General features: G+C 27.3%; 1 protein-coding gene across 1 annotated transcript in view; it reads right to left on the reverse strand.

The window, feature by feature from the left end:
- LOC113385078 overlaps nucleotides 1–21,492 on the reverse strand; it is a 49,962-nt gene that overhangs the window by 18,069 nt on the left and 10,401 nt on the right. The window contains exon 3 of the mRNA XM_026622890.1: nucleotides 17,193–17,303. Coding sequence (XP_026478675.1) covers nucleotides 17,193–17,303 — 111 coding nt within the window. The remainder of the gene's footprint in view (nucleotides 1–17,192; nucleotides 17,304–21,492) is intronic.

Below are 21,492 nucleotides of genomic sequence, written 5' to 3' on the forward strand. Positions count from 1 at the left end.
AAACTATTTTTATAGAAAATGCACATGTAGAACACATAACGTTTCGCTAATATAAAATCAATGCAGATTATCATAAACTGTGAAAAAAAGTAATGAATGACTCGTTAAAAATATTTTACATTTTATTTTGCAAATTTTTTGAGACGAATAGACCTTATTTTTATTAGTATTTATTATTGTTTTGATAAAAATATTTTAGATTATTTAATTTTAAATAAATTTACTAATTTCAATAAATAGAACTCAAGCCTTTAATTTCTACATTTCAGAAATTAAATTATGTATGTTATCATAGAACTACTTTTATTAAAATATTTAATATTATTGAATTTTAATCTATGTTTTTAAATACAATATATATAATTCAAACCTACTTTAAAAGTTAGGAATTACAACTTGTATATTACCTTGTAAAATTGTATATAATTTTATTCAATTTTTTTATTATATTAGATCTTTAATATTAATTTTACTTTAATATTATTTTATTAATTACAATTTTACATTATGTCAAATTGAATAAATTGTTTGTGCGCATAAAACACGGCATTTGTTTTATTAGAAAATTTATTTTCTTATTTTTTTCTAATTTATTTTCTAGTTATATTTATTAGAAAGACGAATTTATAGAACTCAGAGTATACAAATTTAAGCAAGCTTTAGTTCCCAGAAAAACTAAGACTATTGAGCTTGAAACAATTTTGAATTGAATCATATTTGTTGAGATATCAAAGATTTATAAATAATATAAAATATTGAAGCACTTGGTTATAAAAAAATTAATTCAAAATTAAATTAAAAATAAAAGTATGCTCTATATTGTGTTTTGAATGAAGAGTATCAAGGTTCTGCAGGGCGTTACAGTTTGTTTTACTATTGCACAATATTTAATTTGCTAAATTAATTAATTAACTGTACAATATCTTATAGTTTATATTGGATAAAATATAATAAATTTTAATAAATAAGTTATAATAACAATGTCTTAAAATACCATATGTGGTTTATATGAATCAAAAAAACAACTTGATTGACCCGAATGGATTATTATAAAATGTCTAAAATATTAAAAATTAATGTACTTCTTAAATTAAAAAAATTGAAATACACACTCAGAATAATGTTATATTTTCGATTAATTTGATTATAAAAGGTACAGTGTTGCTAAAAGGCGTTAAAATTTGTCTGAAAATTATTTACTATATATTTTTATAAATCAGGTGTAATTTACGTATATCACCCACATGTTTTTTTTTTAATTTAAAAAAAAATTAAATTAATGTTGCACCTAAAATAGTGCAGATTATGTGGAGTAATATAACTTAATCTTATGAGTTTTTAACTGAATGACTATCATAAAAAGGTATTCATGTACAAAATAGAAAATTACGAATATATCAACTTACCAGTCATGTAAGAAGATAAAAACAAAATAATCCAAAACGCTGATTTTTTAAATGCCATTTTGAACAAAGTTCTTTTAATCAACAATAGCACTTCAAACAACAAAACTCAGTGACTTTCTATTACTTCGTACTGTATTTTACAGATGCATTTTTCAAATGAGTATTATTTGCACGTGTTTCCGAAAAAAATCAGATCCAGCGATCTGGCGCTCCGCACAGAGGTCAAAGGACGACTGACTTTATGCGAAATACAAAGGATCATATATTGGCGGCAGAATATGCTAAGTTAGGGAGCATGCGCACCAAAAATGGGTTGGAATAAGGAGGACAGTCAACATTTTATGTGTAATAGTTGTTTGATATTTTATATATAGGGTTAGATTTTATTTGAAGGATAGATCCAATAAAATAATGCAATTTTCAGATGTTGTCACTGTTCTGTCCATTAACTTTAACACATTCAGCTACACTTCCAAAAGTACAGTCAGAAGTTGTAGATCACATTTGAACGTAACAAGAATTAATTTTGTATCTTGTTTACTCGTTACATCATATTTTCAAAAAATTATATTCTTTCTATATAATTTGTTTAAATGAACATTTTTATACAGCAGATTTTAGGTTGAAATAAGAAGGATAGTCAACATTCTATGCACAATAGTTGTTTGATATTTATTTTGGGATTGTATTTAAATTATAACATGGGATCAATAAAATAACGCATTTTTCAGGTGTTACTGTTCTGTCCATTAACTTAAACACGTTCAGTCCCACTTCCAAAAGTACAGTCAGAAGTTGTCAATCACATTTGAACGTAACTAGAATTAATTTTGTATCTTATTTATTAGTCACCTCATATTTTCAAAAGAAGTATTCTTTTTTAAGTGATTTGTTTAATCGGTCATTTTTAGACTTTGCTTTTCCAGCAGATTTTGGGTTGAAATGAGGACAGTCAACAGTTTTATGTATAATAGTTGTTTGATATTTAATTTTTGGGGTTAGATTTAATTTATAGCACAGGGCCAACAAAAATAACGTATTTTTTCAAGTGCTGCCATAGTTTTGTCCATTAACTTAAACACTTTCAGTCACACTTCCAGAAGTATAGTAAGATGTGGTCAATCATACTTGAATCTCGACATGAATCTCGTTATTAAATATTTCGTTCAGTAGTAATAATATATTTTCAATAACTGATGTTTATACTTTTTTAAATGTAATCATGACTAATTTTCTTCTAGTCATTTTTATACTATGCTGTTTAAACTGATTTTATTTCTAGTTTTATTAAATTTTGTCAAGCGTTGTGCGATCTAGTAGTCGAAATTCTCTAGTAGTTGAAATTCTTTAATTATTTTTTGTATTTCAGATGTTTAATATTCAATTCAAGGGGTTAGTTTCTTTTTTGTATTTCAGATGTTTAATATTCAATTCAAGGGGTTAGTTTTAATTTATAGTTAACTCATTGAAAACGTGTTATCTTTATATATTATTTTCATATCATTTTCCAACTATCAATCATTATTTTGCGTCAAGTGGTACACGTTTCGAGAACTATACAAACGTTTCAATTTTGGCAGTAAAAAATATTTGAATTATATTAATACAAAATTGTCTTCATTAAAATTAGGGCATATATTTCAAGTATTGTCACAGATCAGTCCAGTAATTTTTATATTTCGACTAGTCCTATTAGAGTCATTGTCAATTTTATATATCGTTCCCTGATCACAGCATATTTTCAGCATCTTTTTAGTCATTTTTTATACTTTGCAGTTTCAGCAGCTTTTTTTGTCAATTTTTTTGTTATAATTTGTCAAGGGTTTCCACAATGTTTTCTATACAATCATCCAGTAGCCCAGTATAGAATTGTTGCAATTTTAGTATTCAAGAAATATTTAAAGAAAAAAATATTTGAAAATTTGTACTAGACTTTGCATGATTCCATAAACAGAATATTTTATTGTAATAATGCTATTTTTAACGCTGTCTGTTGATGCTGATGTTTATCCACCGATTGGCTATTTTTTTTAAAAACTTTATATTATTTATTTGAAACATTTTCCAAACGCGGTCTCAATCTGTTCAAGAAGCAAGAATTCACAAATTTCCTAAATGTAGTTAATTTATATTATATATATATATATATATATATATATATATTTAATTTTTAGAACTAAGAAGCAAAGTCGTTAATCGAAACTTTACTTTCATATTTATTATAATTATCTCTATTTATAGGTACTGTTAATTCATATTTTCTTTTTTCTCTTTAAACATTTTAATAATAATTGATAAATTAATTCTTTATCTTTAAATATTTGTTTTTTGTTTATTATCTAATAATCTGCCTATGAAAAAAAATATTTAAATCTAAAATATCCAGTCATTTAATTCATATTTAGAATTTAAAATATTGTTTTTACAATAAATTATTATTATAACATTTTTTGAGTTTTAAATATCTCATCTTTAGTAAGCCAGTACGACTCATTTCGGTTGAAAAACGATGTAAATTACTTTTTGCAGTAAGTACAAGGATTAAGTTCTCATGCAAGTCCGCAAATAATAAAAAGTGACAGGATAAAAATAAAGAATACATAATATGAGACATTTATGAGTAGAAGCGACATATGGATATTTACGACCATATGATATACATATGCATTTCTAAGTTGCGAATGTAAAATTATTATCTAAATATGACGGCTAAAATTCTAATTTTGTCTAAAAATCTCAATAGTAGTTTTAATGTTGCCTATAGATCTGCCTAAAAATTTTATTTACTCACAAAAATGAAAGTTTGGATTTGTGTAGATACAAATTTTGTATTTCACTCAGTTAATTTCTTTTTTAGGAAAATAGCTTTATTAATCCATACGTTTTTATTTTTCTTTATTGAAAATATAAATTTTATCCATCTCAGACAGACATCAGCAAAATGTTTGGAAATTTTTAGAGAGTAAGTTAACTGTTAACCCTCAAAATCAAGAAGGTGTTCTATATTTGCCCAAACTTAGTAAGTCATAATAAGGGCAAACAGGTATTTGGAAATAGATTTTTGTATAATCAGCCTATTAGAACATTTTGTTATCTTACATGAAATCACGCGATGTGTTCAGCAAATGTGATTGATTATGCCATGGTAATCAGCTAATGAATAGATAGTGTCTGAAGAAAACAGACACGCTATTACCGGACAAAGTTTTTCTAATAAAATGCTATACACGCCATATACGACAGCGTTTACTCGGTTTTGATTGATATGAAAAAAATAAAGTCGAATATACGGGCTGTTACTTGTTAGTGCTTTGGGAAAGTAATAAAAGATTTATGGAAATTCAGATTGGTCTATTATGAGAGAAAACTATTTTGCCCGTTTAATACGTGACTGTATAATTTGTTTATTATAAATCAAAGATTCTGAATTACTAACTTCTAACTAGTTTCAATTATACAAAACGGTCTTGGAGTAATTAGTTATTGATGAACAATTTGTAAATTGTTTCTCAAAGTCCTTAAAAAAATTCAATAGAGAAGTTTTAATATATCTCTCATAATATATTGAAATAATAAAAAAGCAAATAAAAAAAATATTGACAAATATTTAGTGTGATTTTAATTTCACTTTCTTGAATAATATTATTTTCAGGAACTACTTCATTCAGTTTACTCCGGTTTCATTAATATAAAAAAAGTCCTATAATTATATTGATTTACGGGTTGCTAGTGTTTTGGGAAAATAATAAAAAAATTATGTAAATTCATATTGGTCAGTTACGAAAGAGAACTATTTTGCTCGATGGGAAAATTAAAAAAATATATCTTATTCAACTTGTTCATGATAATTCAAAATTATTAAATTGTAAATACATTAATTTAATTGTTGCTTTAATCATTGGGATGTATATATTGCTAAACAACGGTTTCCATGTAGTGCGAAACAACTTGTATGTATTTCAATGCTTTCTAAAAAATCTGAATTAAAACTCTCTACTGCAAAGAAATAGATAATTAGTGAAAAAGTATGCTAAAGGAGGCTTCATCCAACTTCACTTTTTGTAATAGTCATAAAAAATTATCATAATCGTTGTCACACATTATTCAATACAATCCGGTGGCTCATTATTAATTTTTTGAAGTTTTAGTAAAATTAATAATTCGTTCTATACTTTACGAATTCTCCGAAAAAATCTTTAACTGGTCTAATGTTATTTATCATAGTTTTATTTATTTTTAGGAAATTAGACATATTATTATTTTTGGAATTATTTTATCACGTTTACTCTGTTTTGATTATTAGTGCTTTCGAAAAGTAATAAAGAATGTATGGACATTAAGAATCAATTTTGAAAGCAGAAATTAATAAACTATAATATTATATGCTTAATATAGATTAAACTTTACTTGTGATTAATCTTTTCCAGAAAATTTGTTAATTTTGTGTTTTCTCAACGTCTTTTCAAGTCACTGGAAAAAATATACGTGTATATGTGTATGTGAGCCAAAATTTGACCTTTAATCAATTTATTTCCAAAAAGGGCTGCACATATTTCAAAAATTTAAAATCTATTTAATTGTACTCGATGAAGAATTGCGTTGTTTGGTTTTTAGCAAAGATCATTCTATAAAATTATCAGAAAAATAAAATTTCTGTTTGTTCACGTTTTTGCCAATAATCCTAAACCGATCGGAAAGCTAAAATAACTTACTTAAAGGCAAAATGCCACTTACAACTAGTTTCATTTAAATTATTTAGATATATCACTTTGAAATAAAGCATTTTATTTATTAACCGTACTTATTAAAAAATATTTGTCGATAAAAGTTGATTTAAAACAGAACGACATACACAAAACCAGTTATTATTTAGGAGTCCAGAAATAAAACAAATCTAGTTAGCTTCAATGTGAGTGGGGTAAAAAGAACCAACTGAACCATAACCTTTATCCTAGCAAAGACACAAACAATAAAAATTAGTAATCAAAAATATAAATTCAGTTAAAAAAATAAATTTACTCTAAATAAATTGAATTAATAGCCACTCCAACTCTGCTAACAAATATTTCCGTCAAAATTCCAGATCAAGATTATATTTGAATATTTAGATTATCTTTGTAAAAATGTGACTATGAAATTTTATTTTCAATCAGTTGAATTTTGTAGCTATTATTTCGTAAAATCCCTTTTTAAAGTAAAAATAAGGCATTGGATCTGTTTGCGCCTCCTGGCTGTCTTTTTTACCCCGCATATGGGGTGAAAAAGGACTGATGACACATTTTAGAAAAATAATAATAAAGCACATTTCTATAATTAGGATTTGACTGGAAATATTACTAAATATAGTACAATAGTTGCTTGTTTGATATATGTTATGTGATATGATGTAGTTCTTTTGGTTTAGTCAGTATAATAACTTAAAGTCAAATTAGACCTTAGTGCCACGCCCTACCTTATTGTTGTTTATTACCTAACACCATACAAAACTAGTTATTATTCAAATTACCTAAACATATTACTTTTATCTTTGGTATAAGGGCAAATTCATCCCTGTTAGTATGAATTATATAGCATAGTGTATCCTAACATGATGTATTGCTCGAGTTCATATGTTTTGAAGGATCGGTAGCGAATCAATCACGTGAGTCTGTATATCTCTAAGCAAGAAAATCATCCCCGGAGCACCTACACGGAATATCTTTGAATACAAATATGAATACATTATGAACTAACGTATATTATTATTGATTCGTATCCCCCGGCAGCAAGGAGCGTGAAATGAAGAAATTTCGCCAACGGTTAGGATTAGCTGGAATGCTGACAGGTAATCCGTTTATGGGAATAGGAATTGTTTATTTTAATTCAGATTATCATTTAATGGTAAAATGGAAACATGTACTATAGTTAAAGCACAGACCCATCAAACTAAACTAAGAAAAAAACTACATAGAACATTTTCAAGAACAAGTAAAGAAAAGCACGAGCAGCTTATACAACAAACTAATAAAAAAATCAAAGATTTATATTAATCGTTATTTACGATCAAGAAATTCTTATATTCTTGAAGTTTAATATTATTTCAGGGTAGCAAAGTTAGCGTCCAATAATCAAGTGATCAATTTTTGGATCCCTGCTACCCCTTTGGTGATACGTGGGGATATTTAAAACTCCTCCTCTCCCATTTAGCATCACTTGTATTTTGACTTTCTAGAAAAGTCGTCAAATTTTTCGAATTTTTTGAAAAAAATTGAAATAATTTTCAAATTCAAGTAAAAAACTAGTGTATGGCATCTTGTATTATCTTAGTGCAAATTGCTGGAACTTCCCGTAGCAAAAATTAATTTTTTTAAAAAAGATTATTTCTTTTTTTAATCTTTGAAAAAAAATAGATTTTTGAGAAATTTTAAAGTTTTGAAAAAAATTTACTTTTTTGGAAAAAAAAGACAAAAAATGTAGCGTAGCGTACTTTAACGGACAAATAATGTTACGAAATGATTTAAATTGGTTGAAACTTGCTCCCGAAATCGTTGACGAAAATTTGTATCCGCACACACACAGACACATACACACACATACCAAAAAAACACACACATACATCCACTTTTTCTAAGGTATGCTAAAATAACCAGAAACCTCCAAAACGTAAAGATATATAAAAAAATACATTTTCATTAATAATAAAAGATTTTCCTTGATCGTTTATTATGATTAAGGTATATTTATATTCTTGTAGTTTATTTTCATTCAAGTGTTGAATTTTCAAAAGGTTTTTGGACCCTTCCTCTCCCCTTGGTGACACGTGGTGATATTTAAAATTACACCCTCCCCCATTTAACATACATGTATTTTGAGTTCCTAAAAAACGTTAAATTTTTGGAAATTTTTCGAAAAATTTTGAAATATTTTTAAATTCAAGTAAGAAATAAATACACATGCAATCTCACTAGACCTCCTTCTCCCTTCCTAAAGTACACATAAGTTTTTTTATTCATAAACAGATTTACAGCTGTTCTGTGACTTGAATCATTCGAAACAAGCCTATAACAACCTGATTCGAATCAACTCGAATCAGTATGTATGAACATACATAAATTTTATTAGATATGAAAACAATATTTTTATAAATATAAACATAAAAATAAAAGCATGAATTGAATCATGAGAGCCACTCGAATTCAATCGACTTTTACGAGGTAGTCGATTCAAATTAAATCGAACATTAGAATCATTCGCATAATTCGAATCGAATCCAATCAAACTGTGCCTTTATCAGTATTTCGTACAATTAAAAAGTGAAAAGAAAAATTTACTTTGTTCATACCTAATAAAATAAAATGATTTCTAACTTTAATATGTTTATAATGTATCAAGTTATAAAACTTTTCATTTACATGTATATATATATATATATGCATGTAATTTTTTGTATATTCATGTACGTATTCTGCAGTTTATCTCGCTAAAAAAACTGCTTTTTGCATGGTACTTGAAATGCATACATAATATTTTTTGTTTGGTGGAATGCATATGGCAAGGCATAATATTCTGAATGCTACGATAACATAATGATATTCCAAAAATAAAACTACGAACCAGAACAATTTTATAAATACTGTGTCTTCAAAGAAAATTTTTACATTCAACTATTAAGTTGTTAAATTAAATTTAAATTTACATTACAGATTGGATACTTCGTTCTCTTAAAAACTCGATTTCTATTTTCTGCGTTCTTTGCTCCGTATCTCCGCAACGGCTGGACCTGCCTTTGCCAAAAACTTATTAGCACATCACCCTATCAATAGGAATCAAATGTTTCTTGAACCATTCAAATCGGTTAATCCGTGCGCCTGAAAACGTGGACGAAAACATGCGGACATACAAAACACACACAAATTCATTTTTTCTGAGGTATGCCAAAATGTTCAGAAATCTTCAAAACAATCCTTGTATAACAATATGAATAAATAAATCATTTGGTAACTAATAACACGTTTTTCATTATTAACAACATAAAATATTATTAAAAAAAAGCAAAAAATTAACTTCTAAAATCATCAACCAGACACAATTTTATCTGATACTATAAGTAATATTTGATTCAATCGAAATGAAATAAATATATTCAAAATTTAAAATGATTCTAATATTATGAGATTGAATTTTTATGAAATAGTTGTAAGTTCGTAACTCTCTCAGTGGGTGAATATAAATCACAGAATCAAAAAGTTTCTGCTCTTTTGGATGTTTGTGGGTATTAAATGCTTTTCTGATTGTTTTATTTGGCAAGTTTCTGTCACTTCTTGTCATGAAGTAAAGACTTGAGGAAAATCAATTTAGGTCGAATATCATGATAATACATTTAATTTATACACTTGCTTCAAAAAGAAAATAATTAATTTAAAAGCTCAAATTCTTCGTATTCTATTCATTAATTTATTTAATAATAATTTTCAATGATAATTAATTATAAATTTTATAATACTAATTCGTTTATTTTAACATTTACTTTTTATGCTTTTAATATATTTTTATTTATTCTTAATAAAAAACAATAAATATGATTAATTACTAATGGTTATAAGAACTACTACATTAATTAACTTAAAATTAAAAGTGATAATACATATATTTAAAATAATAATGCGCTCCCAGCCCAAAGAACTGATGTAACTGTTAAAAAAATTGCAGAAAACGTTAAAACGCTATTTATGGCTCCTTGGATTAGAGACAAGAACTTTAAGCAAGGCCATCAAAAACATCATATTGAGATGAATAAAGGAAATGTTACTCATGTGATTGTAATAAGAGAAAATTAGCAAAAAAACGACTTATTCAAGAAGCAAAAATACATTAAATTGAGGCACAGGACGCACAAGCATAGAAGCAGAAGTTTGAGTAGTAAAAAAAAAATTATAAACAAGGAAAAAAAGAGATAAATGAAATGCGATGCTTTAACACCATAGACCTGCTATCAGGTTCAAATATTGCGAGAATAATAATAATAATAATTAGTATTAGAATTGAACATGCGACCGTTTTTTTTCACAAAATTGTATGTATGCTAATTCGTGACTCCATAGTAAAGCCTCAGATCTTGCAACCGCAGATTTCAAAGTCTGTCCTTGTCTCGGACAAATCATCAGTTTTCATTCAAAAACATATACTTTTTTAAGGAGATTGCTATTTTAATATCACAATTTCGTTGCAATTAAACACATGTTTTCAAATTAATTTGTAATTTACTTTTATTACATAAAATTTGCATAAATAGTTCATAAAACATATCGACTTTTGCAGAATACTAGTGAATTTTAAAAAGATAATATAAAAAATGCTTTTGGCTCGAGAGCAACCTGTATTGTTTTATATTTTATAAATTAAAATCTAACTAAAACGCTTATTTATAAAATGTTAAATTCTAGTAAAGTTCTAGTGTTAGTAAATAGTAGTAGTAAAATAAATAAGTCAAGTGAAATAATTCAGATGAGAGAATTTACAAGAACTTCATTGATGTCCAAAGTACTATTGAATTATAGCAGTGATGCACAATAGTTTAAATATGATTTCTAATGAAAATAATTCTTTGAAGCAAAACAGAGGCCCATATACATATTACATCACTTTTAAAGACATCTAACAATAATTTCTTTACAAGACAATCAACAACCACTAGGTTGCCTTCTAATAATATTGTTTTTCTTTTAAATAGAAAGAAAAGAAGATGTAAATAAAAATATAAAATAAATTATTAATATCATATCAATAATATGCTATATCAAGAATTTTATTCAAGTTAACTCAAAAATGCTATTAACATTGATACAGCATGTTTTACACATTTTAGTTTTATTTAGAAAAAAAAGTTTGAAACAGGTGAACAAACAAGTAGATAAATCTCTTGAAACAGAACCCAGATTGGTCAAATCTGACTATTATCATATGCAAATAGAATATTAACTAGTTCCAAATCATATTAAAATAACAATAAATTTTCATCCCATCTTTTTCGCATAATTCTGAAGTCTCACGTCAAATCTCCAGAGATTATTTCTCTGTGCCGAGAACTTTTTGCAAGCAGCGCCAGAAAAAAGGCCTGATATCATGATATAATACTTTTAAGAAGTTCCGGTGTTGATGCGTGTTTTATTTTTCATGGAAAACTTTTTGCCCTGTTCTTACTATGTATTGTCGGAGGGATTTTCTGAGTGCCTAGAATATTTATTTTCAGAATGTTCGCCGGAAAATGGAAATTATTTTATTCACTTCAGTTCTTCGAAAAAATTTCATTCGTGTGAAAGTAATTTTACGTTTGTTACGGAAATAATTGTTTGAAGTTTTTTACCGATATATTATATGTGTATTGATTTATTATTTATTTTATATACACTTTATTATTTTTTTATTTTATATTTATTATTTATTAACTTCCCGTAAGGTAAGATATAGTAATCGCCAAAAAACTCGAAAAAAAAATCTTTGAAAAAGTTTTTGAATATTTTGGTATACCTTTGAAAAAATGAAGATCTGATGAAAGCGGAGTACTAATAGAAAATTGAATCGTTTTTAAACATTTTAATTTTTGGTACGGAAGTTCTAGCAATTTGCCTTAAGGTACGATGCCATGCACTATCATTATTATTTGCATATTACTAAAATTATGAACAACAAAAAAGTAAATTATGAAATAATAATAACATAAATTTCTTATTAAAAAAATCAAGCAAAGTATCATATATCGCAGGTCTTTAATATTAAGTTAATATGTTATAGATTAGTATTGTTTTGTTATTAGTGGCAAAAATGGTATATTCAACTTCCTGTCGGGTAAGTTATAATAATCGAAAAAATTCGAAAATGAAAATTTTTTATATCTTTAAAATCGATGCATGTTTGTATGTATGTGTATATATGTTGTTTGTATGTATGTGTATGTATGTGCAGATACAATTTTTTGTCGACGATGTCGGAAGCACGCATCGGTTTGAATGATTCAAAAAACTTTCGATTTCTATTGACAGAGAAAACTGCTAATTAGATTTTGGACAAAGAGATTTCATTATACAAAGTATTAATATTTTCGAAAATGAAACCACTTTTCGTAGATCCAAAATTTTTTTTTGAGTATTAATTTTATTAAAATTTGAAAGATGGAATTTTCTGGCAAATACAAAATTTTAAGTTAAATATAATGAATACCAAATTATTAAGACAGTATTGAAATATACTACTGTTTTGATAAGATTTTAATCACTTGATATTTAAAATTAAGGTGTGTTTTAGGGTTATAATGTCTTAAACAACTAGTGTATATAAATCGTACTACTTTTTAGAGAACGTTTTTTTTTCAATATTATAGTATTTATTAACCCCTAAAAACTGCAACAGATGGTAGATCTATAGGAATTTTAAATATCTTAAAATCTTTTAGTGCAAGCAATTAAATGAAAGTTTACTACGGTGCATATAAAAGGATTAATGGAGATCTAAATTCAGTACGTTTGAAATAAAAGTGTTTATATTTTATTATGTCTAGATAGCTATTACCGTCGCTAATGGCCTCATGTCAAACACGACGTAAACATAAAACTGTTCCTTTATCGACTTATAACAGTCACATAAACCTAATTGCAAACACTAAATAACTATTAAAGGTTTTATTATTAAATAACGCGTGAATAGCTTTCCTTGACACATTTGACATTATTAAAAGAAAAAGCTAGTGGGGTGCATGGCATCGTTAAAAATTAAAAATCTTGGTACGGAACCCAAAAAAATATACACAAAATATGTACACATTATTAATATCTCTATAAAATATCTGATATTTTAATGTACATATGTCCAATAAACATTTTTGATTGCCAAATGGCATTTTTTTGAACTTATTTTTATTGAGAGTATATATAATCGATGGACCTACCTTTTCAAAAATTTAATCAGTTCTTGTCAATACATCCCATTTTGCGATGGCGCGTGTTTTGTGCGCAATTAATAGTATTAATTTGTGTTTAATCAAATGTTTTAACTAAATCTACATAATTAGAATTAATTTGGCGTTCCCAGAATATGTGACCAAAATTTGAGTATTATTTAATAATGTGTAAACAGCTGCCTTTGACATAAGATAACCGAATTGCTAAATCTATAAAAAGCAGCGCGAAAAATATGGATATGGTTTCATCGAGTCTTGGAACTAATAGTTATAGGTAAGTAAGTTTTGAATATAAGAATAATTAATATTAGAATATAATATAATATATTATTTTATATATAGTCTTTTTTAGAAAATAGTTTCCATAATAAATTATATTACAATTTACCTTAATTTTTTGTGTCTATTTTGTTTGTAATAATTATATGCTTTATTAAAGGGTTTATATTTTGTTTACTAAATCTTCATTGTCTAAAAACTTATGTTAGTTTGATTTTCGAATTTACTTTTAAAGATAAATTATTACAATTGAACTCTAATAAAATAAGCTTGTTTGCAAATTTCAATACAAAAAATTGTCGAAATTTTTAATTTTATACGTTTTTTGATAAGGCAGAAATTGTTTTTTATATGATTTTATATAAAGTTGACTTGAGATTTATATTATGATTCTAATACCGAAAACTAATAACAATCTTTTATGTAAAAAAATCCTGTTAATGTTACTATATAAAATTATATGTTTTGTTATTATAATAACATTTTCCTTTATATATTCGTAGTAAATTGAAACTATGTAAGTATGAGAAGAAATTAAAATTTATTATGCTTGGTTTAAGTTTAATATGAAAATCCATTGTGATTGATATTTTTACGTACAATACTAGCTTAAATCTTGTATTTCCAGATATCAATCATGAAGTGTTTTATTGCCATTAGTGCACTTGCACTTCTTGCAAACGGTGCTTTTGCCAACGTTTGCGATGGACAGGCCGATGGCACATACCTCAGAGACCCTGAAGATTGTTCCAGATTTTACTTTTGTGATGAAGGCCGTGGTGTAAGTACCAAATGCGCCGGCGATTTATTATGGAACACTAACATCAACATTTGCGACTACCCTGACAACGTTGACTGTGGTGATAGACCATCACCAACTGAGGCACCAGAATACCCATCCACTACTGATTCTACAACACATATTCCTGATGAGACTACAGTCGGCTGGACTGATCTAACTAGTGAACATCCTGAAGTGGACACAACAACACGTGAAGCTGGATTCCCAACAGAAATTCCAAATGGAACAGAAGGAAACTCAAACAATGATCGTTGCAAAGGTCTTCCAGATAACACATATTTACCTGACTCCACAAACTGCAAAAAGTTCTACCAATGTGACTACGAAACCGCAATAAGCCAAATTTGTCCAGCTGATTTATTATTCAATCACGATTTGAATGTATGTGATTATGCTTACAATGTTAGATGTGGTGATAGACCACATAGTTCATCCGACCCTGAAGAATCATCAGACGCAGGCCTTGAGCCAGTTGAACCTGAAGATCCTTCTGATACTGAAATCGTCGAACCTGAAGAAACAGTGGAACCAGAAGAAGCAGTAGAACCAGAAGAACCATCTGAACCATCAGGATCATCAGAACATACTGAGCCTTCTCAAAACACTGAATCATCATCAGGATCTGAAGAATCTGAAGAATCTTCAGGATCTTCAGAAAATACTGAACCTGCCAAGAATACTGAATCAGGATCTGAATCTGATGAATTGGAATCATCTGAAGAATCTTCAGGAGAACGTGGTGATTTGGATGAATGGTTAATCCAGGAATTGACACACAATGGAATGAAGTATCTACACAAATGGTTGAAAGTTCATGGAAAGCATATCCATCATAAACGACTTCATTATTTGATCAAAAAGTACGGTAAACACCACTAAATTTCATGGTATCTGAGCTGTTTATGTATGTAGTTTTAAAGTCAATTATGCAAAATTGTTATTTATAAATATTTTATTATTATTAATCTTTTGAATATATTTTGTTGTATTATTCATACGATTTGCTTGAAATAAATTTAGCAGTATTAATACATCATTCTTTAAGTAACAGAATGTCACGTAAGTAGAATTTAAAATCGTTTTTGTCGAGTTCCTCTTAGGAATGAGCAATGGCATAACTTTTAACAACTGGGCCCAAGTTTAAATTGAACGGTTTTCTTAAATCCTTTACGCTTCTGTCTTATCCGCTTCTTGTTTTAATGGGAAAAGCATCTTGTTATTTGAAATAGATTCAATCAAAGTTTGAAATTAGAAAGAAAGAACTTTAACGTAGTGCAATGATGGTTTTTGTCATTTTATGTTGAAAATGATATTAGATTCATTATTTTCACATAAAATACTTTAGCTTATTTTTATTTTAATATATGAAAAAAATTAGGCACATTTTCTAAAGAAATGTTTACAACAAAGATTTAAAGTTTTGTACACCAACGCGATATATAGTAAGTATTCTAGTAACTACTAGCAAAATATGAAATAATTTATCTTATTGATAACGGATTAGATAATAATAATGCAATTTTCTTATCTTTGCATGTTGACACGTATGTATGAATTGTTTTGAGCATTAATTCTACAATTAGAAACTGCAATCACATGAATTTGACCTCGATATGTTCTTGAACGAGCTGCAAGTTTAAAGTTCTCGGAAACTGAACATGCTCTATACTAGTTAAACAGGGTTTGCTAATATATAAAGTGATGAATTATTATGTATTTAGAAAATAAATCACTTTTTGTTTGATTTTCATAAGAAATAAGATGTAAAAAAATAGTCTAACTGAACATCCTCATTGGTTAGCAAGGAGTTGTTAGATCAAACGCATGAGAAATGCAACTTCTAGTGATATATTTTAATTTTAACCACAAAAGTCTACTTGTAAAGTCTATTTTCACTTTTTTCTATTTTTATTTTCACTAAATGTAGTTCTTATATTTATTATTTTTTTCTGTATTTTTTTAATGTCTTAGGTAAATATTTAATCAAGCAAATGAACAGTTCAAAACTGAAGATGTAACTAGATAGGTTAAACCTGCATCCAATTCTAATAATTATCAAGTCAAGTATTTAGTGGTACATAGAACGGTTGAATCTTTAATACTCATTATTTACTGGCTTTTATTGACTATCGAATTTAATAACAACAAATAAAATTTAATGATATATGAGTAAATAAGTAAGTAATCATAAATCATAATCATGTCAAAGACCTAGGCGCTTAGCTATACCGTCTACTCTATATTTTAATATCCTATACATATTATAAAAATTTTATATTAAATTAAAAAATAAAGTCAAAATGAGAAAGAAAGAAATTCAACAATTTCTTAGCAAAATACTTGAATACTATTTATCATAAAATTTTAATGGAGGATTTCCAAATGCTTGGTAGTCTACTCACGATATGTAATTTTAAATTCAAAACCTATAACTATAATTCAGTATTAGTAATATCGTTTCATAATTATGGTATTATAAAAATATTACATTGCAATTGTAAACAAATATATATAATAAATTGATCGAAAACATGTATTAGAACGTAAAAAATGTTTTTCGTTGAGTAATTGAAAACTATTTTATAATTACCCAGTAAACAGTAACTACGGTAACAAAAATGTATTCGGATTATTTGTGTATCCTATATTTAGAACCTTTAACGTTTATTTACATATAATTCACATTCATGATGTTGTTAACCAATTGTAAGTTTTTTTTAAATTTATGATTAATATTATAGTATTAGGCTTTATAAATTGTGCTTGAACTCACCCTGTTCTGTGATTAATTCGGATGTTTTGTATTTGGTGGCATGAAGCTTGAATGACCAAGTGCTTGTTAGTAGTGCAAATTGTCCATGATAATAGTGTCGCTGGTGATAATCTAAAAGTGAGTTCATTTAAATTAAATTAGAATTATATATATATATATATATATATATATATATTATATGTATATATATGTAATAATTTGTAAATTAATATTGAAAATCTAGTTTATTATTAACATTCCAGAAAAAAGTGATAAGTTCATTGTTGAATGGTTCGACAAACAAATTTTTCAAAGGCGTTTTTTGTCATAATTTATAATTGTTGAATCTATACTCTGTAACATTTTTGTTTGGTATTTTCTGTCAAAATTATTCGGGCTGATGTAAATCGTCCTAAATAATATTGTCATAGCTATTATCTCGCAGACGGATACAACATATACAGAACTGCGCAGGTCTTTTGTAACAAAATCACAAAATTTCGGCTTGCATTACTGTCGACTAAATTTCAATTTTATATGTCCTAATTTTCTTCAATTTTCTCAATCTGGGATAAAGCGTAACGGTTTTTGTGATTGCTTCATTGTTTAAATATTTATCTTGATCAAATTAAGAATATCACACCTGGCGTTAGTTGTAAGGAAACCTTGGGGCTAATTGTAACATACAAGAATTATATATATTAATTATAGATAATAGTGAAGATGGTTGTGTAATGTATAATTTGTAAGATATGGGCATGTAAATTTTTGAGGCACGTTATCTTTTATTTGATTTAATTGTAGTTTATGTTGATTTATAATAAATATTTCAATAATAGGAGACACTATATAATTTATTTGTGTTAATCATAGTTAACGTAGATTTATGAAAATAATTACTTAGCAACATGTCAATTTTTTTAAAAATTGAGCAAATTATAAATTTATTATCACAGATATTAATGCCGTTTTTTTTGTTGTTACTACTTGCACCGGTAAATGTTACAACTATTACCAAATATGGAGTAAGGTATATCATCGTTTTTATCTAAAAAATAGTTTATTATGAAATAATGAACAATAGTTCCATTAGAAAAGTTAGTTAAGAATAGTTATAGCATCAATTCATTTTTATTTCGTAGAAATTTAATTAGTTAATTTCATGATATATTAATTTCAAGAAAACTGTTACAACAAACCTCTAGCACCCTATCTATTTATGCATATGTATGTATTTGATTATATATGTTTACAAATATATATGACAAAACTATTTAATGAATCATTTTAAAAAGCTCCATAGCTTTCATTAACGATAACATTTTTTAAAAGTTATACCAATACGTTTTTATTTTAAATATATTAGATATAAACATAGTTATAAAAAAGCCTATAATTTTAAGCAAAATAATGTTAAGTAAATCTTTTTATTTGCTCAATATATTATGCCTGTATTCTGTATGAATAGGAAAAAAATTAATTAATAGTTGTTTCTCATCAATTTAAACTAATAATTATTGGCGCCATGAAAAAAGAACTTTTGTAATTCAAAGAACTTAAGGTAATGTCATAGGATAGAGTGGGGCACAAAGGTCCAACTTGATTTTAAGCATTTATACTTAACGTTTATTAATTAAATAACGTACACCTAAATACTATATTAAGATCTTGTAAACTAAACAACAGTACTCACAACCAAAAAAACTAACAAAGAAAGAAAATACTTTTTTAAGGTTTTTTAAACATTGCCATTTATCTTCTGATAGCGATATCGTACGAATCAAGATGGTAGCTTGTTATACATCTTTTTCCCTACTTTCAAATATTGTTGTTAAAAATATCCAAACTTTACTTGATTTTGAGATATTGGTGGTAGATCTATAAGCCACTATATTTGTCTATATATTGTCAATGCAGACCTATTCATTTCCTTCAGATATTCATTATCTCGCAGAACTCGTTAAAGTTTTCTCAGAAACAAACACTTTGTAAGAGAGTTGTAAGAAAATATCTCTCGTCGATGTTTAAATTAGTACAAAAGTACAAAAGTAGCTTTTTTGTGCAAAAAAATATGTCATTAGCAGTAACCTTTTGAGTTTTACAGGTACGAGTGCGGCGGTCGTTAAATGCAAGCAAGCGTCAAATTGACTTTCAGCTTTTCATTTTCCACCGAATGTAAGCGACACCGTTAAGCATAAACATATTATAGGCTTCTCTTCCGACTGCTTTTATTAAATTGTGTTATTTTTAATGAATAAAGTTTTAATATAGCCATTAAAACAAAGCTGATATATTACTTAGCAGCCAGAAGTTTTAGTTCCAGTTCAGGAGGAAAAGATTTATTTATCAATATACAAGGTGATTTAAGACAATGTGAACAAGACAAGGTGATACAAGATTTAAGGCACAGTGGACTTTTGTTAAATAAAGATTTAATATAAGAATGTTATACATGTAGGGTAGAGTGGGGTTTAAAGACCCCAAGGGAAAAACACCACCAATATCTCAAAAACAAGTAAAGTTAGGATTTTTTCAACAACAATATTTGAAAGTAGAGGGCAAAAGATGTGTAACCATCCATATCCTTAAATTAAGCAACGCACCTATATGGAGATAAAGGTTATGTTTGAAAATCTATAACAAAAGTATTTTCTTTCGATAGTTTTTTTGGTTATGAGCACTATTGTTTAGTTTACAAAACCTTAATAATACTTTGGGGGCGTCCATTAACCACATGATGTTTTTAGTTACAAAAAAATCACGAAATATCACGTGCGGGAGGGAGCGGTATAGTAAGATATCACGTGTAATGATTTTTTACTTGAATTTTTTTAAAATCGGGAGGGGGGTATTTTTGAATATCACCACGTATCACCAAGGGAGAGGGGGAGTCCAAAAATCTTTAAAAAGACCATCACGTGATTAATGGACGCCCCATTTTGAGTTTACCTTATTTGATTGCTTCATTAGATGTTTTATTTGTTGATTAATATTTCTGACAAAATACCAAATCAAGGTTATATACAGTGTTATCTCTGTGAAAAATGTGCCTATAAAATTTATATCTTGTATAGGTTAAATATTGTACCTATAATTTCGTAAAATCGCTTCAAAATTAAAAATAAGACATTTGATCTGTTTGCCCTCTGTCTGTCTCATTTTATCCTGCCTATGGGGTGAAAAAGGAGCAGATGACAAATTTGAGAAAAATAGAAAAAAACACATTTAACTGAGAATTTTACATCTAACATAAATATTGCATATCATCTTGTTTACTTACAATTCACACGTATTTTAATTTTTTTTCATTTATTTTAATCAATAAGTCTTAAAGTTCAATAAAGCTATCAGCTAATTGTACTGTATAACGTCAAAAATTTTCCAGTGAAAATCTCCGTTAATAAAGGTTCTTGTAATAAAATATAAAATGGACTTTACAAAAATAACATTATGCAATTTTGAAAACTTTAATAATTTATTTTAATCGTATTTTCTACATTACAAACACCATTCATTCCCTTTTATATAAATCCAGCTACAGGTGCGTTTATCCATTTATAGATTTACATTGCAGGTATATAATAATTCATATGAACAACAGATTAAAACGCTTTTAGCAAGCGTTACATAGCCCGAATAATTATCATCTAGCTATTTTATTCGCAATCGCGAATGTATTCCACATACGTAATATCTGTTTCATAATTTAAATCGTTCGCATAATCGCCCTATAATTAATCAATATGAGGTATTGATTAATATTTCCATCATGTATGGAGTGGAGTACATGAACTAGTAGTGCGTCTCGTTATACCTTAATGGCACCTGGTGGAACTATGCCATTTGTAAACAAATATTATGCGAAGAAATTGTATCCAAACATACATATACACTACAAACAAACACATACACATTAAGAAAGCTTTGAAACAAAACGGAAAATGTTTTCGATTTTTGCGAATAATGCAACTGACCCTACGTGAGGCTAAAAGTTCAAAGAGTGTTACATTAAAATTTCTTATTTCAATTCGTAAGAAGCTGACCTGAGCCAGAGTTCCTTGTTTCGATCTGTGTTTCGAACAGCCTGCTGTCAAGAAGTAGTGACAACGTTTTTTATTTGGAAACATAGATAGCAATAAGTTTCGAAGTGAAAGTAGCTCTGATGCGGCATTGCTGCATCAATAAATATTCGCTCTGTCACAGAAATTGTAATAATATTATAATGCATCCATCACACAGAGATGGGAAAATAATTTGGAATGCCATCTGTAGAAGTGACTAGTATTAAGTCAAATGAGAAAAAGACTTAAGTTCTGATTGC

This window comes from Ctenocephalides felis, unplaced genomic scaffold (genome assembly GCF_003426905.1).
Source record: "Ctenocephalides felis isolate EL2017-DRISC unplaced genomic scaffold, ASM342690v1 CF-g0.4_SCAFFOLD_00845, whole genome shotgun sequence".
Lineage (NCBI taxonomy): Eukaryota > Metazoa > Arthropoda > Insecta > Siphonaptera > Pulicidae > Ctenocephalides > Ctenocephalides felis.